At 43.2% G+C, this 23,075-nt stretch overlaps 1 protein-coding gene across 1 annotated transcript in view; it reads right to left on the bottom strand.

Annotated features, from left to right (window-relative positions):
- Positions 1-23,075, bottom strand: part of LOC134536258 (dynein beta chain, ciliary) — a 124,964-nt gene that overhangs the window by 30,769 nt on the left and 71,120 nt on the right. The window contains 21 exon segments of the mRNA XM_063375967.1: positions 1,205-1,369; positions 2,518-2,656; positions 4,660-4,829; positions 6,163-6,305; positions 7,617-7,770; positions 8,428-8,556; positions 9,987-10,120; positions 10,488-10,614; positions 11,555-11,788; positions 13,148-13,387; positions 14,139-14,327; positions 15,111-15,267; positions 15,896-16,095; positions 16,632-16,793; positions 17,480-17,699; positions 18,627-18,820; positions 19,798-19,910; positions 20,506-20,698; positions 21,071-21,244; positions 21,552-21,631; positions 21,782-21,984. Coding sequence (XP_063232037.1) covers positions 1,205-1,369; positions 2,518-2,656; positions 4,660-4,829; positions 6,163-6,305; positions 7,617-7,770; positions 8,428-8,556; positions 9,987-10,120; positions 10,488-10,614; positions 11,555-11,788; positions 13,148-13,387; positions 14,139-14,327; positions 15,111-15,267; positions 15,896-16,095; positions 16,632-16,793; positions 17,480-17,699; positions 18,627-18,820; positions 19,798-19,910; positions 20,506-20,698; positions 21,071-21,244; positions 21,552-21,631; positions 21,782-21,984 — 3,520 coding nt within the window.

The following is a 23,075-nucleotide window of genomic DNA, read 5'->3' as shown; positions in this document are numbered from 1 at the left end:
AAAATTAATTTGTAATTCAATTATTCAAAATGCAAATAATTTATACATACGGGAACATAACCTCACTTACATAAATACACTTGAAAAAGTTAATAAACAGAATTTCTATTACTTATAGGCACATACATACAATTTTTATTTTTGTGTAGCCTTTTTACATCCTGTGCAAATTTGTTACATGGTGCGCGCGCATCGTAAAAATTCTCTCTTATCATTTTTTTATAACATAACTGATGAAGATCAACTTAAAAAAAAAGGGGGTTATCTGTAAAGTTGGTTTACGGACGATAATTTTTACGTGATAACGTCATAAGAAAAAACTGATGAAAAATTACATACTTTTTTAATTTTTAAATATTATTTACAGTTTTTGCAAATTTAATTTAAATAATTAGTTTAAATATAATCACGAACAATTAGTTAAAAAAAAGCCTGCCCTAACCTGTTTGATATTATATAAGATTTTCTCGCACGGTGGTTGGCCGGTTCTGGCACGCTCGGCTCAGGCGGAACATGACAATTTTTTCGTGCGTGCAGCCGGCGTTCATCGATTTATAAGTAGAGACTGGAAAAATTCGCAGAATCCTTTCGAGACAGGCTGTAATCCAAAACTCGTTCAGCTTAATGCTGCGTCAGTGATTGGACCGCAATTTACCTGAAGGACTCTGAGCCAATGGCAAACGTTCAACAAAAGAAGTATCGAATGATAAGAATCGCAGTGAACAGGTGTCCCGAGTCGGTAGCCAATGACCAGGTGATAGTTGCCCGAGTACATAGAGAATCGCGGAGTCTATCCTAGTGGTCATTGAAATCGCGAATTTTTCCAGTCCCTATTTATAAGTAGAGACCGGAAAAATTCGCGGATTCATTTCACGACAGCCTGAAATTCAAATAGTTATACCTCAGTGATGCCTCTGCTATTGGCTCACAACTCACCTGGACGACTCTGGGGTTAGTGAGAAACACTCAACCGAAGCTGTGTCGAATCGCAGGCCGCTACATTGGGACACCTTCACAAGACAGCAGCCAATGAGAGGGTGACATTTGACCGAGTGTACGTAGAACTATAAAGTTCATCCGAGAGGTCATCGAACCCACGAATTTTTCCGGTCCCTTTTTATAAGACGTTATCACGTCAAAAAAATTTTTTTTTTTTTGAAATGACACATCTTTCGCGGACAGTGCGGGAGGAAGGACAGCGAACCTGCGGGTCGATCATGAGCGGCCAGCGGTCCGAGTTGGACAGGATGGTGGCGTTCTCCGTGGACATGCGGTCGCTGGGCAGCCCCTCGTTGTTCCAGACGGCGATCTGCGCATCGTCCGTGAGCAGCGCGAGCGGGTCCAGGCCCTCCGTGATGGGGATGGAAGGCTGCAGGCACCAGCACCAGTGGCGGATACAGGAGGGGCTTGACCCAGCTGAGCTCTAGGCTTCATCAAGGCAAACACCTAAACAATAGTGGACCCAGATGCTTTTGGAGGGGGCTTGAGACCCTTAGCCCCCCTTCCCCTTCTGGATCCGCTACTGAGAAGCACCATGCACCCACCAGGGTTCAGCATCCGGTCCACTAGCGACACATTCTTTAAAATGATCCATGCAGTGGGGAATTTTTTGATTTAATACAATTCCTTTGGACGTACTCCATTGAAATTTTGCACTGTTCGTCATGTCATGTTGCACACAAATGATTCCTACACGATATGATTAACGGTAAGACAAACAAAATTTCAAAAGGCAATCCAAAAAATTTTTTTAAGAAAAAGTGTAATCCAAATTTAATCGCATACCCTAACCTTCGTGCTGCCCACACACGTCTGACACGGAGAACTACCTGCTACCCAATTAGTTACATGTTGCCTCGTTCGCACCCAACATAATAAGAACATTAGACAGCCGTTGAAACTATCTGGGCGACCGGCCGCTAGAGCGCATGCGCAGAGAGAAGACTGGAGTAGGGGAAAAGGAGGGGAGGCAGTACAGACCACCAGGGAGGGAGAAATCAGAAGGAGAGGAGGAAGGAGGGAAGATTCTTGTTCAGCGATGACGTCACACTCATAAATGTCTTCTTGCTGCCGGCACACATGCGAAATACAAAAATAAACCCACAGGAATAAAAAGCCTAAATCTTGTGATTCAGACTTAAATATCAGACAGTAAAAGAAATACGTGAAAGGTAATTTAGTCATGAAAAAAAATAATAACAGCACAGACGAACACAGTGGCTAAAATCGACGGGGCAGTTTCAACAATAACAGTAATTGCAGGCAGACATCAACATCCTTGACAACGCAGCAAATATACGAACACAACAATTAAGATAAACAACATCGACGAACACAGTAGCTTTGGTGTGACAAAACAGTTCCCGAAACGTCGCAACTGCTTTGTCATGGGGAACCTACAGTTAGCGTCGTCAGTGTTGTCGTCGTTGTGTTGTCTGCCTTCTTGGATGACTTTGAACCAAGCACGTCTCAGAAGAGACAGTTATACGACGGACAGCAGACTTGACCGTCGCGCACCTCTATGGTCTTGACGTAGGGCAGCCACATCTTGTTGAGCAGGTCCAGGCGGTACTGCTTGGTGAAGCAGCCCACGTACGAGATGAAGGCCGTCACCAGCAGCACGTCTCCCGGCAGGGTGGTGCCCTGCTGCATGTAGCTGCAACACGGAGCCGAGGTGCTCACACGCTGCACCACGCTGCAGCACCACCGAGGGTGGCACGGCCCGGGCAGGCAGCCAGACGGAACTCGACTTGATGTAAGCTTTCGGACATACGCCATTGCTAAGCACATGCATGTATGTAGAAGAAAACTACAAAAAACCCAAAAGACAAAAAACACAAATTAAACAAAAGAATTGCTGTTGTCAACAGGATATAAATATCACATAATATTAGATAACAGGAGCATGGTCAACAAACAAAGAAAAACAAAGAAAAATTGACTAAGAGAACAAAAAAAAACTAAAAATGATGACAGCACAAAAAATATCATACCCCTAAAAAAAAATACTGCACAACATTTGAAACGAGACAGAAACACGACAAAACGAAAAGACGTTTTTGTCTTTTGGTTTTTTTTTTGTAGTTTTCTTCTGCAGACATACATGTGCTTAGCAATGGCTAGAGACCTGCAAAATTCGCGGTTTCGATGGCCTTCAGGATAGACTGCACATGCCCCAGTACACTCGGGCAAATAATGCAAGTTCATTGGCTGCCGACTTGTAAGTCGTCTCAGCTGGTTTTGTCTTTGGTTGAAGGGTTTATAACTGGTTGAGATTCGTCCAGATGAACATTTAGCCATTAGCAAAATTATCTAAGAGGTATATGTGTTAGAATTCTAGCTTATCGCCGAATGAATCCGCGAACTTTGGCATGTCTCTAGCAATGGCGTGTTGAAGTGGTCGGTGCGCGTCACTTGAACTTCGCGCCGCGCGGCGGGCTTCGGCGCTCCTTCCCTTCCTACTTTCCCCCCCCCCCCTCTCTGCGTCCAGTGCTGTGTCTGACTTCCCCTCGTGAGGTGTCCGCGCATGCGCGTGGCGCCCTCTTGCTTAATTAAAACTAGGTGTAATGCCTTGAAGGCTCTTCTTGTTCGTAAGCAGTCAGTCGGTGCTGGTCGTGCGGTGCTGAATTAAGCATGTAGTCAGATAATTGCTTTAGAGAGAGAGTGTGACAGCGGGGAGAATGCACGTAAGTGTTGTAAGGTGGTGACCCTTACAGTCATGTAATCGGTACTTGGTAATAGCTGTACTATAAATTCTTATTTCGGCCGTCACCTTCAAAATTCTATTTGGCATTTATTGTTTTCCTTGATCGTTTTTGTATTAATACCATGCATAGTTTGTTTGACGTTTCTCCCCGTCTGGTCTACAGTCTTCGTTAGGACTTGTTTTTACGTAATGCATTTAATGTATTAATTTGTGAGTTTTCTTTTTATATCATGCTTTATCACGCTTTACAGTAAGCTTATACCGCCTAGTGTAGGTTAGGCCGCGGTCGCCTGCATGTTCATTTAACGTTTTTTTTTTTGTATTCTCTAATGAGGCATGTCTGTGTTAACGACATTCATTATCCCTGTGTGAAAGCGTTAACACTTAATTGTAAAATTGCTATCCATCAAGTATCTATCAAGTTTCTATCATGTATTCTATCAAGTATTTAATCTTAAAGAAAACATAGATATGTGTTCACGTATTTTGCCGTGGCATTTGTACCGCTGATTTTTCTTGCTATCAATATTAATAAATACTCAGTATTACTTCTTGTGAAAGAATGATGAATTTGTATAAGGTTTTACGTGAGGCTTTTGCCCAGGATTAAACGAAATGTATTAATGTATTAAATTCATTTCTTGCTAATTTAACCTTTGCATCCATCCTTGGCTATAATATTTAGATTACTCTTTTGAACACTATTTACTCAGCTTAATGTATTTTAGTATTTTTAAGGATAGTGTTACACGCAGTTTAAGGTTCACGTGAATGTACTTCACCTGTTTACACTTTCCTATGAAGCTCATGGAAGCCTTCAGTGTGTCCAAAAGCTTACATCAAGTCATGCACTCTCTTTGGACAAATCTTTCAGAGATGAAGCTGTGTTGTCGTGATGGTCGTCACGTGACGGGGCTGGTGAGAGAGAGAAAGGGAGGGCGGGTGAGCGTCACCTGGCGACGGCTTCGGCCCAGCGCACGTTCTCGGAGGCGAGGCCGCCCACCAGGCGGTTGGCGAGGCAGATGGTCCTGTTGGTGGCGTCCGCCTCCTCCTGGCAGCGCTGCTTCTCAGAGGTGGCCTGCTCGAAGTCCGCCGTGAGCTTGGCCAGTTGCTCCTCCAGCGACTGCGCAGCGAGGAGGAACGAAGTGCTGGTGCGCTCGCAGACACACTCCCGCACACGCGTGGTTCATGGGAGAAGCCTAGGATGTACATCAAGCTCGGTCCCTGCCCGAACACGCCCGAATATCCACCTTCGGCCAACCTCGGGATTTGTTTTATTTTTGCGCAGGAAAAATGAATTCAAATATTAAAAGTGGTCGGTTAGGTTAGCTACATTAAAAAAACTTTAAAACACTATGGACGGTTAGTTAGGTTAGTATAGCTACATTAAAATAAACAGAGAAATATAAATATACATAAATGAACCCGAGGTTGGCCGAAGGTGAATATTAAGGCGTGTTCGGGCAGGGACAGAACTTGATGTACATCTTAGGCGTCCCGGTTCATTAGGGCGCGCTCACACACGTTCCGGAATATTACTCCAGATAAACATGTCCAACTCTTTTCGTGCGGTCACACATGGTTCGGACAAGTTCCATTCGAGGCCATTTCTCATTCAATCTAAACTGAGGATAAGTTAGCTTTGAATTCTGGACTCATTTCCGAAGAAGTGCCATAGTTACAAAATCGTACCATAAAAAATCGGGTAACTCGACGAAAGACGTTGGTGCAATACAGTCCTAACTCAATTATTTAATATTGATGCAAAAATATGGATATATTTTTCTAAAAAAACCAACTTATATTTAATATGGAAAGTTCATGCTTAATGTGTTTGTAATATGTTCCTTCTACGGAATCATCTGTGTTGTCAAAGCATGTAACATTTGATATCAACTTATGTTTGATTACTATCAGTGTGTTTATGTACTGATCTTTTTTGGTTAATAATTCCTAACAACTTCCCTGTGACAACCAGCAATGACAAATGTTTGAGACATTGTGTTCAACCATATTTGAGCATTTACAGAATCACTCAAGAGAACTCGAGGTTCCAGATCCTAAACTCCTGGTTGAAACGTTGCGAGTCACAGAATCACTCAAGAGAACTCGAGGTTCCAGATCCTAAACTCCTGGTTGAAACGTTGCCAGTCACATAATCACTCAAGAGAACACGAGGTTCCAGATCCTAAACTCCTGGTTGAAACGTTGCCAGTCACAGAATCACTCAAGAGAACTCGAGGTTCCAGATCCTAAACTCCTGGTTGAAACGTTGCCAGTCACAGAATCACTCAAGAGAACTCAAGGTTCCAGATCCTAAACTCCTGGTTGAAACGTTGCCAGTCACAGAATCACTCAAGAGAACTCGAGGTTCCAGATCCTAAACTCCTGGTTGAAACGTTGCGGGCACGACTGAGTCGACGCCGTGTCGTGGCGGGGTCAGGAGGTCAACTCACGGCCACTTTCCTCTTGATGACGGCCAGCTTCTCCGTGGCTGCGGCCAGCTCAGCGTTGGCCTGGGCGAGTGCCTTCCTCTTGGGCTCCACGTCGCAGTACACCTCGTAGAACCTGATGATGTTGATGACCCACGCGCACAATCCTGCACCGAGGAACACCAACACTCGAACACGCTCGCCGTCGCAACAAAACAAAAATTGGTTGTCCGTAAAGTCGGTTTACGGACGATAGTTTAACGTGACACCGTCTAAACAAAACATTGATGAAATGATTGCATACTTTTATGAATAAAATTGAATCATTTTTATTGAATTATCACTATTTTGTATGGATACAAACAAGGAGTGAAATGAAATCTACAATTTGATTGAAAATTTTACTTTTATTTGCACTCATTAATTCAAATATGTTTATTACTTTAACGAACAGATTATTTTAACTATAAATTTTATACGTGTTTGCTATTTAACTTCTTCCAATCTGTGTTATTCTGTTAAGGATAGGACGATGATACGAAAAGTAGGAAACGAATGGGAGTGTTTCAAGTTTAATTTGCCTCGAAAAAGTGAAATCGATGGTTGTTCCAATCTAGTGGAAGAGAGATAGATGCGGCGCAAGCGTACAATGAGCGTAACGGGACACAGCATAACGGGACAATGTTCAAACGGGACACTTTTTCGTGCGTGCAGCCGGCGTTCATTGATTTATTAGATGTTTTCACGTCAAAAAAAACCGAATTCCAAACTATCTCGTTTGCGATCGTACAACAAATAATGACATTGCGACTGGTATTCTTTCGTGGGCGCAGTCCCTAACTACATCTTGTGTTCTGCACGCGTCTGTGTCATTGATAGTTTCCCCGACGCTTCAGCGAGCCTTGTTGCAGTTATCTTCAAGGGTGACTGACGTCTAACGATATGGTGTTCCGGCAAGTTATTCACAGCCTAGCTGAGATTGGCTACCCAAAATTACTAAACGTCGGGAAAAGCATCAATTACCCAGACGTGGCCTCAACCTAAAATGCCAAGAAGTTAGATTGAAAATAACTATTGACCACTATTATCTATACTAATATATTGTTTTAAAACCTACTAGATGAAATAACAATTGAACTAAGTGAAATTTATTAGCAGAAAATAAATTTATTGCACTTTAAGTGGATGTTGAATCGTTTATAAACACCAATGTAGACTAAATACCATTATGAGTTAAATACAGATCCCTGTACTTAGAATAAAACAGAATATTTAAAATATATTACTATAAAAAAATATTGTGCTTGGAAAAGAAAAGCTATTTTGACCATTAGGATGAATATGATCTAAACACGCACTCTTAACAGAGTGTGACGTGATGTAAACATGATGTCTGGATGTAGAGGGTAAGAAGCACTGTTCCGAGGAAAGGGAACAGAGTGAGTGTCGCACCGTGCGCACGATGCAGCGGGCGGTACCTGCCGCGGCGCCGGACTTGCTGCGCACGAACTCCGGCTCGAACTCCGGGTCCTTGAGGTACGGCTGGATGGCCTTGATGATCTCGGGGTGGATGTTCTCCTTGTCGTAGTTGATGAGCGCGTCCAAGAAAGCGTCCACCTTCGCCATCATGATCTGCATCGCGCAACACGCAGTATTCACAAGTGCAACTTGTCTTTATCGGATGGTTAAAGCGCATATATGCACCATCGTAACATTCGTTTACTTAAAGTAAGGAAAATAAACCATGAAAACGGAAACAATACTTTGATGGAAAACAGATTTTGCTGACTCGCATATTTTTCGGGGGTTTGCCAGTTATATTTTGCAATGCGTGATAGTTTAATAGCTAAAACCATTTTTGTTGTATTAGCTTTACATATTTTATCTATGTCCAAAAATTTATAGTGGGCTTAAACAATAATTTCGGCCTGTGTTAGAAGAAATTAAATTTTTCATTCAAAACAAAAACTAATTTTTGATTTATGTTAATTACTTAAATGTTAAATCATACTTTAATGAGTTAAATGGGTTCTCAGTGTAACTGCAGCTGGGGAAACAGTTTTCTTCCATGGGAAAACTGTGTTTGGTTACCATAGTGTCCTTCACAGAATTTTTGTATGTAAGAAACTTTGTGGAAATTTCCGGAGGTCATTGGACATTCTCAGGGTTTGTCCATTAGGTGCACACTTCATGCTGGGATCTTAATTCGTAGAGAATTGTACGGACAAAGGGCCCCTCCTGTTACTTTCAGGGCCCAAAGAGTGCATGCTGCACGTTCTATGCATTCACCTTGGCTGCTTTCCAGCTGCGGTCCTTGGGGATCTTGCCATTGGGTGCCATCAGCACCATGACCGCCGCCGTAACATTGGTGACCACGCCGGGCGGTGACCCGAACGACTTCAGCTCCGTCAGGTTGGCCTGCACACAGCACCAACACCACCATAACACACACCAGTCAGTTGTTGGTACGACAACTAGTTGACGTCATTCGGGATCTTGCTGTTGGGCGCCATCAGCACCATGACTGCTGCCGTAACAATGGAGACCAAACTGGGCAGCAACCAGAAAGATTTCAGCTCCAACAGGTTGGCCTGCACAGCGCACCAACACCACCATAACATAGTTGTTGGCATTCATTCAGGATTTTTCTGTTGGGCGCCATCAGCACCATGACTGCTGCCGTAACACTGGAGACCAAACTGGGCAGCGACCAGAAAGATTTCAGCTCCATTAGGTTGGCCTATGCTGGGCAGCGACATCACAACACCAGTCAGGTTTAGCACGAAAATTAGCTGACATTATTATATTGGAACACAAGGTTTTGACCTATTCAGTATTCCAAAAAACCACGTCGGGAAACTCTATGCAGTCAATTCTGGTGAGAATGCGACATAAAACCTTGTGACAGGGTGTGTCACTACAATTTTATATCACGAATAAATTATTTAATAATGTGTTTTACTATCAGATGCCAAAATTTATTTTTTATTTCAGCTAGGAAATTTTATACACCTGAGGTTTATTTATAACAACTATTTTTTTTAACAAAAAACATATGAAAGTTTTCCTTCGTCATAATGTTGGTATCGTACATATTAAACACTGCTTTTATACCTGATGCACATTTTGTCATCTTTAGGATTGGTGTGACAACCATGCCATGCTTGTCTCACGAAAATCTCGGGGCTGTCCGGTATTATACTACAGAACATGTGTTCCTACAGAGGTGAAGGAACGACGCCAATTTTGGCTTTTTGGCTTAGATTTTAATTTAATCAAGCCATAATAGCTGGCTTAGTGCATCTATATGGTGTGTTGATGGTCCTAATTTCGATTCCACAGCACATTGGAGATTTATTTCCACATGTATTTGTGTTGTACCCGTGGTGACAGCTGAGGTGTCATCACCATCATCATCTACAGTACCAAGCCGACTTTTGAGACCAGAAATTTTCCATGAAAGACGTGATACTCTCACCCTAACACCATACACAAGACGCACAACACAAACGACTTCATCCTTCGCCGACGATGACAGTAGAGCGAGTGTGTGTATTTGTGTTGTACTTTTACCACTACATTTACCAGTTACACAGTGGTCACCTCCCCGTGGTGGCAGCTGAGGTGTAACACCCCATAATCATCATAATCAACCGTACCAGAGCCAGCTTTTGAGACAAGACATTTTCTAAGATAGATGTGATACCCTCACCCTAACACAATACACGAGACACACAACACCAACAGCTTCATCCGATGATGACACTAGTGCAAGTGTGCTGTGAGAGCTGCAGGAGGGAGTGGAGGTGATGGTGCCTGCTGTTGTTGTAGTTGTTGTTGAGGCTGACCTTGTTGAGGGTGTTGAGCGCCTCCTGGGCGGCGGTGAGCGCGGGCTCGGCCTTAGCCAAGTCCTCCTCGCAGTCCTGCTGCTTCTTCGTCACCTCCTCGGCGATAAGCCCCACCTTGGTCTCCTCCTCGTCCGCTGTAGCAGCAAGCACGTTCGGTCAACGAGGGGACGAAAACTTATGGCATGAACAAACGTGCTTTTTTTAAACATTTTCTCTGGCCAACTTTCTTGGTACAGGGACGATTTCAGTTTCGACACTTCAGCCTTGTATTTTGGAGTACAAGTTAAGGTACTGCTGCAACACCGAAAATAAACAAAACATGGCTTTACTTTCCATTACGTACCAGGTGAGCAGGTTTTATTAATAGCTTTGAAATTATTATGAATTGTAAATATCTCAGACAGGTCTTCTTTAAGTTATGAATATTCTGATATGTTACGATAATCTAATGACTGGTGATAACAAGAATTTACATTCGCTCGAATTTTCACAAGGACATACCAAAAGCTTTTTCTTTTGAAACTTTTTCTGTCTCGATCCCAACAATTTCTATGAGGGCATCCGCGGCTTCGTTCTTCTGCTGGAGTTCTATTTCCTGGATGGCAAGTTTTGCTTTGAGATCATCCACCTTTCAAAACAAAACAAACAAAACTCACATTAGCAGTACAAAAGTTTAGCCACACCCATGTGGATAATTTAAAATCTCTCTAAATTTCACCAAAGGATCAGGTCAATACAGCATTATATTTGTTATGGGTAAGATATAAGCAAACGATAACCTAAATTTGGAGCTACAAATTCTATGACTTCATTAAAATTATTTATAAAAAAAATTTTCAAATAAAACAATAAAATAAATTTCTTATTCTGTTTTATAAATGCGAGATTTGATGCACTGAAATAACATGAATCATTTTCTCAAAATGTTATAATTTTTAATCCTAAATTTTTGTATTTGACACAATGTGTATTATTTTTCAGGTGTTCTATAATGTATTTAGCTGTCCAAAAGCATAATTTAATAACAGAAAAATGGTGGTGATATTCAGTAATTAACAATTTTATGCTGTTATACCCATAGTAACATACTAATCTGTCATAATCACTAACAGTGTCCATCTATTTGATTCACAGGGGTGAGTACATGACGTTCACACATGGACGGTTGCCATTTGGGTAAATGGATGGGAAGCCTAAGATGCACATAAAGTTATACCATTCCCAATTACACCCGAACAATTCACCTTCGGCCAACCTCGGGTTTATTTATATATATTTATTTTATTGTAGCTATACTAACCTAACTAACCGTCCATAGTGTTTAAAGTGTTTTAATGTATCCAACCTAACAGAGCACTTTTAATATTTGAATTCATTTTTCCTGCTCAAAAATAAAACCAATTCCGAATTTGGCCGAAGGTGAATTGTTCTGGTGTAATCGGGAATATCAGAACTTTATGTGTATCTTAGGTCTCCCGTAAATGTATACCCGATGCATACTTAGCAGGCGGAATGTTAGTTCTCGAGTGTGTTTTCCCCCCTGGGAAGTGTTCGGGAGGGGGACCCACCTGCTCCGCCGTGCTCTTGAGCTTCTCCAGGCCGTTCTCCAGGCGCTCCACCTTGCCGGCCAGCTCGGCGCTCTTCTGCCGCAGCAGCTTCGAGTACAGGCTGATCTGCTCCAGGTAGGACTTGGGGGTCGTGTAGTTGTAGCGCCGCTCGTTCTGCAGGTACACCTTCGACATGGTGTTCACCGAGGTGTGCACGAAGGCCATGAAGTTGGAGGCGGAGTCGTGGTAGCACCGCTGCGGACACCCGGCCCCGGTATCACCTATCACCTTCTGGCCACACGTCTGACAAGCCAGCATCGTCACGAGCGGTGCTCCAATGGGACTAGAGATGCTCTCCATCCCCCCTCCCACCACCCAAAAACTCCTATAACCATTGTATATATATATATATATATATATATACATAATGTATACCAGTCGTGAGAGGATCGATTTATTCTGACCATTTTTGGATCTAAAACTGAGGTAGTTGCAAGCTCCTCCGCTAGATGGCTCTGCTTTAAAAAAAGGGGGGGGGGGGGGTGTTCGTGATTCCAAGCTCCTATGCTAGTGCGTTAGAGCATCACTTGTCTCAAGGTCGCACGATGTATTCTCTCTCTTTCTCTCTCTCTCTTTCATTCATTTGGATTTTGTTTCTGCTGCAGAGTGGAGTGGCAGGCGGTCGGGTGGTTAGTTCTACAAGTTATGGTCGACAGAACGATGCGCCAATATTTAAAACTCGAAAAGATTTTCTTTGAGGAACCAAGGACAAGGAGCTATATTAAAATACTGTCCATCTTGTTAAAATACATTAAATAGCTATGAATGTTCCATAACAACACAACACATTCTTTTGGCGAGGGCTGTGGGTTCTAGTCCAGCACCACTGTATGACTCCAGATGTTGAGCACCGTGTTCGCGCCCAAGTGGGTCGGAGCCTACTACAATCCTGGGGTTCATTTCCTTATGCCTCCGAGCATAAAGTGAGACGCATCGCCCAACATTCACCTTTACAATGGGGACAGTAACTTTTTTTTTCATTATTACCAAGAATGTCAACATGCGAACTGCAAATACAGGTTTGTAGCTACAGCTTTATTACATTCCTCTTTCAAGACATTTTAGTACTGCAAAATGAATCACCTTTTTCTTTGGATCGGGAAACGACAGGACATGACAATAATGTTCAATAAATTGGTCATAATCAGAATGACCGTAATTATAATGAAGTGATTTTTCCCACTGAATATATTATATTGTTTGTTTACGAGGCAGAATATCACAACATGGAAGATTGAACAACAAGTTAATTCTAAGACTTGTAGCAAGTCAACTATTGGGAGTAAAATTGTCAATTTATTTTACCTTCTTGAAGTAGATGATAAAAATGATTGAAACCATATTTAAACTACCTGTCGGCAGTAAGTCAACTCAAGCTTTTATTAGTAAGAAAATCAGGATTTGATATTTGTGACCTTTCGTGCATATGCGTGCTTATGCTTTAAAGAGATTTGCTGCAAGGTATAAATGATGACATCGTTCCTGGCCCAAGTTGTTCAAGTCCTCTGTGGTTGGAGGGACCCCACTACGGCAAGAGGCGAGCAGCTCTCTCACCGGCAGCACGTCGAGCTCCTCCAGGAACCTCTTGGAGACGGAGATGAGCGCCTCCTGCGGCCACTCGTGGAACCAGTTGATGGCCGTGCCGTTGATGATGGCGGGGAACTTCCTGGCGCGCACGCGCAGCGTCGAGCCCACGGGCGAGAAGCACAGCACGACCTTGAGCTGGCGCCGCACGCGGTCGATGAAGAACTTCCAGCAGTTCTCCCGCGTGTCCGCGAGCCCGGCCCCTTTCACCTGCACGCATCAGCCACGCATCAGCCACGTCTCAGCTCTGTCCGTCCGCTCACCGCCACACAACCCCCCGGGTGAGCAACTACTGGGACCCAGCCACACGAACATCCACATCTCGTCTCTGACTGCATCACATCTGAGAGAAAGGCAACACATGCTACCACCGATAAATGGAAAGAATTTGTAACGCCCCCTCCCCAGAAAAAAAATGCTGCCTACGCTCCTACATGTCTCAGTATGTATTGCTTGAAGAAAACAAAATCTTGAATTTTTCCAGCACCATTACCATAAACCTTCGAAAATAACCTCTGAACACTATCCAAAACTGCGTAAGTATATTCACCATTTTAATTACCATCTGTGTGAAGCCAAATTGGAGTCATGAAGGAGGTATAAAGTAGTAGAACATTCAAAAATACTGGAACATTCCATTTCAAAGTTAGAATGTCTGAAGTGTGGTACAGCAGGTGTGCTTTAATGCAGGCAAGCATTCTCATGAGCTCGGAAGTCTCGTTTAATGTTTCTCGTGGTTTTCTGAAGTCACTCCAAGTTAAAGCTACGATGGTTCCTTGTCAAAGTTAGTTGTTGAATCCTTCCCCGATGCCATTGTTGTATGTCGCTGATAGTTATAGTATCTTAAAGCCTCGTTTCTGACACTGTAACAAAGTTTGTTGCCAATTGTATCTCTTCACTAACTTAATGGCATGTGTTAAAAAGGCACAGTGACCTCGAGATTGGGTCGGCGGGCACTCGCCTCGTTGCGCACGCCGGCCAGGATGTTCTCGACGGTGTCGTCGGGGAAGAGGTCGGGCACCTCGCCCGTCGACAGCAGGTCGTTGATGAGCACCAGGAAGTGCTCGCTCGGCACCTGCGCGTCCGTCATCAGGAACATGATGCCCACGTTCTTCAGCCCCGCCTTCAGGTAGAGTCCCGACAGCTCCATCTGGGCACACCGACCGTCGCCTACGGCACTTTCTCCAGCTGGACAACGGGAGTCCCGTGTCACCGAGAGTTATATTTCACCACGCGGTGAGAGTCATGAGCTCGGTCATCTTAGATTCTGAAACACTCCTTGCTAAAGCTACGATGGTTCCTTGTCAAAGATCATTATCGATCCTTCCCCATTGCCATTTATGTGTGTCATTGATAGTTATCTTCTCTTAAAGCTTAGTTTTTGACAAGATTTAAAGCCCAAAACAATACGTTAAGGCTGTTTTATGAAAAAGCCTTCCAACATTGTCAATAAGTTTCATTATTTAAATAGTATTATCACTGTTGTGGGACATCCCAGCATAGGGATACAAAATATTGATGTTCTTGTATTTGTTTAAGCGTACCTAATGCAATAGAAGTGTTTGCCATCCCCGGTTTGATAGAGATACGTTCAGAATGTTTGTTTATGATAGTGGTTAAATATTGATGAATTTTATTTATAGGGTATTTTGACTTTCTAATGGGTAGAACTGCATCGAAGTGAACTTACAAATTATGTTTCTCCGTGTTCAAGTAATGTTTCCCTCACAAACTTGCACACTTACTTTCACCCAATGTTTGTTTCAATTATTTTTTTTAATTTAATGCCATTAAGAGTTATGAACCTTTATTTTTAGTAGAGATGCAGTTAAAAGACACGTAAGCATAATCATAAAACTACTAAAGTACAAACATAAAGGTACACGAAAGTCCACCCGAGGTGCATGCTTGCAGCGACATGAATGAAACCTGCCTTGAGGTCGGGGATCCCATATCCTTTCCTTAGCTGTATTTGGACCACCTCGAGACTGGATATGAAGGCGGCGAGCCGCGAAAGAGACTGCTTCCCGGAGCCTCCGACCCCGACCAGGAGCGCACTGCCCCGGGGTGACTCCAGAATTCTGTTTATCCTGGAACAGACCAACACTGTACTACGTGCACAAAGGGTCCTGGTATTTCCCTTTGAAATTCCACCATGAACAATTTATTTTAACAAACTCTAACCACAGTAAACTCTGATCAACAAGTTTAACCTTTATTGCATGTAAAATTATGGATATCAATAACAACTTGGACTCCACAGTGAGGGTAAAAACAGACAGACAGATACAAAATAAAATGAACATATGAAGTCTGCGTTCAGGGGCGTAACAAGGGGGGGGGGTTGTTTAGGGATTTAACCCCCCCCCCCCCTAGGACCCAATCTTTAATTAACTTCTTATTCATCAACTCAAACAAATTTCATATTAAAATTAATAAAAATTTTACCATTACAATATTTAAATTTAAGTACCGAAAACTGCTAAAATAGCACCATTTTACACCTTAAAATCCAAAATTTCCCGGGGGAGGACCCCCGGACCCCATGCTTTAATACGGGGGGGGGGGGGGGCATGCTTATTAACACCCCCCATACACAAATCCTGGCTACGCCACTGTCTGCGTTCACCTCTGGAAACCACCGCAGCAAAATGCTAGGCATGCACTACTGACTACGGCATCAAATGGACGTTGATTGCGGAATGCTGTTTCCCGCACCTGCAGACGTGCATCATGGCGTCCTCGAAGAGCACCAGGTTCATGGCGGCCACCAGGTCGTTGTAGCTCACCAGCGCGTCCTGCAGCAAGCCGGTGAGCACCTTCCAGTCGGTGACCGGCATGTACTTGGGCTCCCCGATGCCCAGCGCGAAGTGGCAGTAGATGTTCGGCCTCTCTGCGAGCACCGACTCGTCCATCTCCTGCGTGGGGGGGGGGGGGGGGGTTGCTTCTCGTAGTCACAAGGATATGACATGATAACCTATAAGCTTTTACACAATTCTGCGAAACTGGTTTGGTGACATATTTGACTTGGATAATGCTATTCTGTTGCCATCAAACGAACCACATAAAACCCAGTTAAAGTGATTTTTAATGTTCTGCCTGTGTCTGTGGGACGACTACTAAATAGTGGCTCAAATTTGGAGAGGAGGACCATTTTTGTGCCAAATTAATAAATAAAATATATACGTAAAACCTTGAAAAAACATTTTTTTGATAACAAGTAATGATGAATGATGTGGTTTTAACAATTTCACACGAAATGCTCTCCCAATCGTTAAAGTTTTAACTTATAACAGATGGTTACTGCACATGACTCCTCTGTGAAAGTTGTTCACAATAACAGCCTCTAGCAAATTAACAGGGAATCGCTTTGCGATCCTGCTGAGTTATGACTCACTAGGGATGGGAACCTGATGTGACCCCGGGGTTTGACCCAACGCGACTGACCAATCACCTCGAAGCTCTTCTTGACGATGTCGGCCTGGATCTTGTTGAAGGCCTCGATGTCCTTCTCGTCGACCAGCTTGTCGCTGTAGACGCGCTGCGTCTCGTGCATCCACAGCCGCACCAGGTCAGTCGGCGCCGTCAGGCACTCGTTGGTGCTGAACAGCAGCCCCTGCGACGTCGGCACGGCAGGGGCATCGTGAGAGTGATCGTCACAAGGTGGTGCAAACAAAGGACTGTGGTGAAACTAAGCACCACAGGGGCTAAGTATTTGATTTGATAATGCGCAAGAAGATGGATTGACCTTTCTGAGTCTTGGGGGAATCCCCTACCAAACCTGGATTAAATGCAACGTAGGTAGATCGCAACACTGACACAAGTGAACACACAAAGAATGTCCTCTCAAATGTCACCAGAGACATTCCTCTTAGCCATCTCGATCACTGAACTAAATTGAGGATAAAATTTACAGATAATTAAGCTTTCATCTCAAAAGACCACAATTATGTGATTTTCAGCTCACATGTAGAAAATTCCAATCTGGGTAAATTTAAAAACATTTTTATTTTAATCACATTTGCTCAAAATCGACTAAGCAGAACTATTGCCTTATTTTATTTTCTGTGCAAATAAAACTGTCTGAAACCAAAAGTATGGACTTGGCTTTAATCAATTGTTACGAAAAACAATCATGAGCTTGGTTTTCTGAGTGATTCTGATGTGGAATACTGCATTAAAAAAATTAATGTAAAACTGATGCTTGCCTCGTACATCGCTATTATTATGCCACAGTAAGCCTAGTGTTGGGTTAAGACAAAGTTCTGCGGTGGTGCTTGATCCACAGCGTGCAGGCGGTACCTGGAAGATGCTGGAGAAGTCTCGCAGGTTGAAGATGTAGTGGGACTTGATGGCCGTCGGCAGGAACACCTGCGACACCTTGTGGTGCAGCGACAGAGACGCCGCCACGATGTTGCTGGACAGCCGGAGGATGCTGTGGCTCAGCCTGAAGTCTGGGTTCGTGAGGTGCTGACTCAGGATGGAGTGGTAGATGGTGTTGAGGCTCTCCACGCCGGGGAAGCTGCGGGAGTACATCTGGGCTCAGTCCGACATGTCACTCATCTTCTTCTCCTTTCCCTGCTTAAACTGAACCAATTCTTTTCCCATGTCCATAAATAAGTTGTGGACTAACCATAACTAACAACACCTTAGAAATTATTGTTTAATGCTCTACATCACTTGAGAATTTTATTTTATCCCAAAAATATTTTTATTGAAATAACATAAATAATCTACAAATTATATTGCATTTAAAGTTCAAACCGCATGCATAGAAAAGATTTGAATCGTTATCTCTTCTTGGTACAATTACATCTTAATTACTTTTTTGTTGTCAATATTCTTACAAACCTTCATCAGTGAATAAGTAATGATTATATGACAAATTCGAAAGACATTCTACCCGCGTCATTCTTTATTTTACCACTTGTATGTATTTTTTGACGTGAAAACGTCTCATAAATCGATGAACGCCGGCTGCACGCAACGAAAATTGTCACGTTCCGCCTGAGCCGAGCGTGCAGGAACCGGCCAACCACCGTGCGAGAAAATCTTCTATAATATCAAACAGTTTAAGGAGGGCTTTTTAACTAATCATTCGTGATTATATTTAAACAAATTATTTAAAATAATTTTGCATAAACTGTAAATAATATTTGAAAATTAAAAAGTATGCAATTTTTCTTCAATGTTTTCTTATGACGTTATCACATTAAATTATCGTCCGTAAACCGACTTTACAGACACCCCCCCCCCCCTTTTTAATGAAAGAAATGCTGAATGACATTAGTGGTCGACTTTATACATCTTAAGCAAATATAATTTACCGAAATATCAGAAGGAATACTTCCAACCAAAGTATTAGCGATTCATTGAAAAGTACGACCGCCGGTCACCAGAGATGACTGTCACGAGGACAATGTCACACGACGCATGGAGGCGGACCGACCTGACGGCAAACACGCAGAAGTGGCGCTGCAGGCGCGGGTTGATGGTGAAGCTGCCCGCCGTGGGGTTCATGCAGGCGATGTACTGGCACTTGTGCACGTCCTTGAGGGACAGCTTGGTGCGGTCGTACCAGTGGCTGTAGTCCAGGTGCTGGCGGATCAGTGTGTGGGGCTGCACCGTCCCGTAGGCGTCCACCTGGGAGCGCGATCCACCACCGCAACTTTCACACACGGGAATCAATGTTCAAACACAGGAAGTACAAGAGCCTCTAGACATGGTCTTTCCGCAAATACTGATGAAAAAATTTAATTAATGAATTTCGGATACCACCACAGCAACTTTCACACATGGGAACCAATGTTCGGGCACAGGAAGTACAAGAGCCTCTAGACTTGGTCTTTCCGCAAATACTGATGAAAAAATTTAATTAATGAATTTCGGATACCACCACAGCAACTTTCACACATGGGAACCAATGTTCGGGCACAGGAAGTACAAGAGCCTCTAGACTTGGTCTTTCCGCAGCTACTGATGAGAAAATATAACAAATGAATTTCGGATCCATAGCTCGGTGTCATCATCGTACACTAGTAAAACTGTTTATAGTTTTTTTTTTTTTTTTTTACAAAATGTAACATTGTACGATTCAAACCACCAGACCTTTAATACTTCCAGTAAATCAGATATAAATGGTTATCTCTATATATTCATTAATTCGGAGCGATATAAACATATATAATTTATTTAAAAGTAGAGGTATTAGCATGATAAGTTAAAAAAAATTAATAAAAAAACTAATCATGTTTTCTGGTTTTTTAAAACTATTTATTTACAACGTACTCCATCATTAAAACATTTTGTAGCATTTTCTAAAAACTTTATCAGTGCTTTAGCTAATCAGTGTCATAATTATCAAAAATCTGCACTGTTAAGAAATAAGTAATTAATTCTGATGTTAAAATTTTTATTATATCATAGACAATAACAAAGATCAGTACCTCAATGACCAGTCTGTTAATATGCTGTCACAGCTCAACATATGCGAGTGCAATAAATTTTAGTGCAATGTATGATTCGAATTGTTTGACAGTGTTCAAATATCATGTGGATAATTAAGATCTTAAAATGGTATTGGAAGGAGAAAGTGTTTTCTCACAGGAGATGTGTCCTACCTCAGGCATGTTCATGTCGTCAATGAAGTACACTAAAGTTTTGTTGCCGGGTGGTCCATAGTTCCTTCCAGCTTTCTTCTCCAAAGGCTTCTCCAGGATTTTTTGCAGCATTTCTGTAATTTTTATGCAAATGTTATCTCGTAAAATGGCATTGGAGTGATTTAACTTACTTTTAACCATACCAACATCAATAATCATTTAGACAGAGGACAAAGTGTTGACAGTATATGCGTGATTTGCACAAAAGTAGAGTTTATGCCCACTTTCAAATTATTAAAGTAAAATAAATATTAGCATTTTCATTGACTTTTAACTTAAGAGGAGAGGTTACTATTGCTATACCTATTTATGAGTAACATCTTAGCTCTCAGTACAAAGCATTTGGTGCTAGTACTTTTGTGAAAGGGACGAAAATGTGTAAAAGGAAGTAGGGAAAAGTGCGCAGCATTGTTGGTGGACGCTTGCTCCTTCTCACACAGGAACGCCCCGGCGGGGGTTCTCTTTCATGTAAGAAAGGATTCCTCGTGTGTCTGCCGGTAGCCCTTGTTCTTGTCCTCAGTAAAGATCTGGACTGTTAGGGTCACTGGAACTACCCAGTTGTTAGCCTTAGTTCATAGATGGCCTGGTAATATGCCATCCGCCTGTACCGCAGAGTCGCCGGTCGAGCAACGCGGTCTCACTCGAGCCGGTGAGGGATGGGGCGCCTACCAGAGGTGGTGTAGAAGTTGAAGGGCACGTTGGCGACGGCGTAGTTCTCGGGCAGGCTGGCGAGCTTGTCGTTCACGAGCACCGTCTTGCCGACGCCGGCGTTGCCCACCAGCATCACCGGGTGGTGCTGCTCCATCAGGAGGTCCAGGAAGAAGCGGATCCGGATCGTCTCGGCCGTGTGCACCATCACCGCCTGAGCACACCACACCCGCGAGTCGACCTTCAAGAGGAATCCTCACAGCGTTCTCTACAAGGTCACAAATCGTGCCAGACCATCCGAAAAAGAAGATTGCACAAAACTTTACAGCAAAGCTACACCTCTTACAGCGATCATGGGTTTATTACAACCATTTCTCTCCCCTTCTTCACGGACTCATGTATCAGACTTAGATCTTACATCTACTGAAAATTCAGTTAAGTTCCATCAAGGTTGGCTCTAACTAAGCTGAAAGAAAATTGTGGATTTTCGAAACTTAGCCAGCTCAAAAAATATTTTATGTAATGCAGTTTAATGATGGAGGATGATGAGTGATGCACTTGGCTCGGTGCAGGGAGTATATATCACCTGCAGCGGCACGTCGGGGTCCAGGTTGAAGCGAGGCAGCCGCTCCGTCCACGGCAGGAACTGCTTCGTCTCCGTGTCGATGTAGTAGTCGAAGACCGTGCCCTGCGGTGGGAACTTGACCGACTTGAATTCGTTCACCCACCACTTTGTGAACTCCACCCGGTAGTCGATGGCCTGCCCGTCGAGCAAGAACACGCTCACACAACCTCCCACATCAGCTCACTTCTCTGTTACCTGCTCGTTTATTACATTCACTGGTAAGTTCCTCTGTTCCATTGGCAACACAATATGCATCATGACAGCTGATCCTCTCTCCAAGGATACCAAAATGACAATGCATTTCTCTTTATGAATTGTCATTCAATGTAGTATGTTTTTGTTTTAAAATAACAGGTTTATAAAAATCTGCAATTCTATAATTTCGTATTGATAAAAATTATTTTTATAAATAAAGATTGTGAGTTGACTTTAACATGCATACCTGATCTTGGAACATGGAGGCTCCGAAAGCCCACACGCAGGCAAACACGAAGTATATGTCGTGCCATTCCTTCGGACAATCTGCAAATCAAACAGACAAAAAAGCTATTCTAGTCTGTTTACATTATACATTTCCAGTATGTTCAGTGTTGCGGTCTTGTGTTTCGGTCGAGACTCGTTGACACGTGAGGTGACAAGAGGTGAAAGCACAGCAACGGACGGGGAGAGCACCTGCGGGCGTGTTCTGTGGCACGAGCAGGCAGTGCAGCAGGTGGCACAGCATCTGGATGTGCGCCATCTCCGTGATGGGCGTGATCTTCTTGAAGCGCGTGCGGAGGTTCTCCAGGCACGGAGGGATGTACTTGTCGAACAGGATCACCAGGTTGGATTTCTCCGACTGGATGGTGCGCTTCTCCACCCAAGTGGTCACGTACCTGCAACCACCACGCCCCCAACCGTCAGGGACCACACGAGTGAAACTGAGACTTCCCTGGTCGACGTCCCTTCCAGAACGTCCCCTGGCAAACCAACCGGCCCGTTTACCAGCCGAACTACTGAGTGACTCGTATCGACAGAAACCTCCGGATTACAGCGCTGACCTGCAGTACCACGACTGAAACTGGAATTTCCCTGGTCGACATCCCTTCCAGAACGTCCCCTGGCAAACCAACCGGCCCGTTTACCAGCCGAGCTGCTGAGTGACTCGTATCGACAGCAACCTCCGGATTCCAGCGCTGACCTGCAGGGAAGCGAATGTGAAGGATTCTCAAGGGGGGGACCGCGGCCCGAGATTTTAACCAACACAAGTAATCTCTGTACAGGGTGCTTGTCTGTTGTACACTGTCCATACGCTGGCCTGTATTCACGCAATAAGCAGAAAGCTTTACATGAAACGTAGTTTTGACGTTTGCGTTTATCAATCCTGTTTCAGTCTCGATTTAGCAAGTGCAAGTGGACCCCCCCAACCCCCTCAGTGAGGGGATTCTTAATTCCAGGGGTAACCAGGACTCCTACACCCCTCTCCTGGATCTACTCCCAAGCTGACTTGTCTTCACCTCAAGTCTGTTCCAGAGAATAGTGGCTACTGCGGTGTTCCAAGTCTTTCATAATATATTGAAACAAATCATATTATGGTCATAAATGCATAGTCTGTCATTTGCGAAACTTTACTGTCAAATAATTTTATTGATAATTCTGTGGAAAAAAAAAGTTCAATTCTGCTAAAAATGCTTGTTGCTTTCTGTAAATTAAGACCACAAAAAACTTAACTAAATTTTAAAAGATGGCGAGAAAATTCTGCGTTCACAAGGGACCTGTTTTGGGAGAACCATCTTTCGCTATAGGAATATTTAAAAATTAATTTACATAAATATTTAATGACTAGTACCATCATCTTATATTACCAAATTGAGAATGTATTTTGTAATGTAAAAAAAGGGACACCTCTTAGAGAATATCACACTCAAGTACATAATTTAAAATAAAATAATAAAAACTTTATCATCCATGGAAACCAGTCAAAAAA

This window comes from Bacillus rossius, chromosome 10, assembly GCF_032445375.1.
Source record: "Bacillus rossius redtenbacheri isolate Brsri chromosome 10, Brsri_v3, whole genome shotgun sequence".
In the NCBI taxonomy this organism is placed as follows: domain Eukaryota; kingdom Metazoa; phylum Arthropoda; class Insecta; order Phasmatodea; family Bacillidae; genus Bacillus; species Bacillus rossius.
This window is presented reverse-complemented; position numbering and strand designations above follow the sequence as displayed.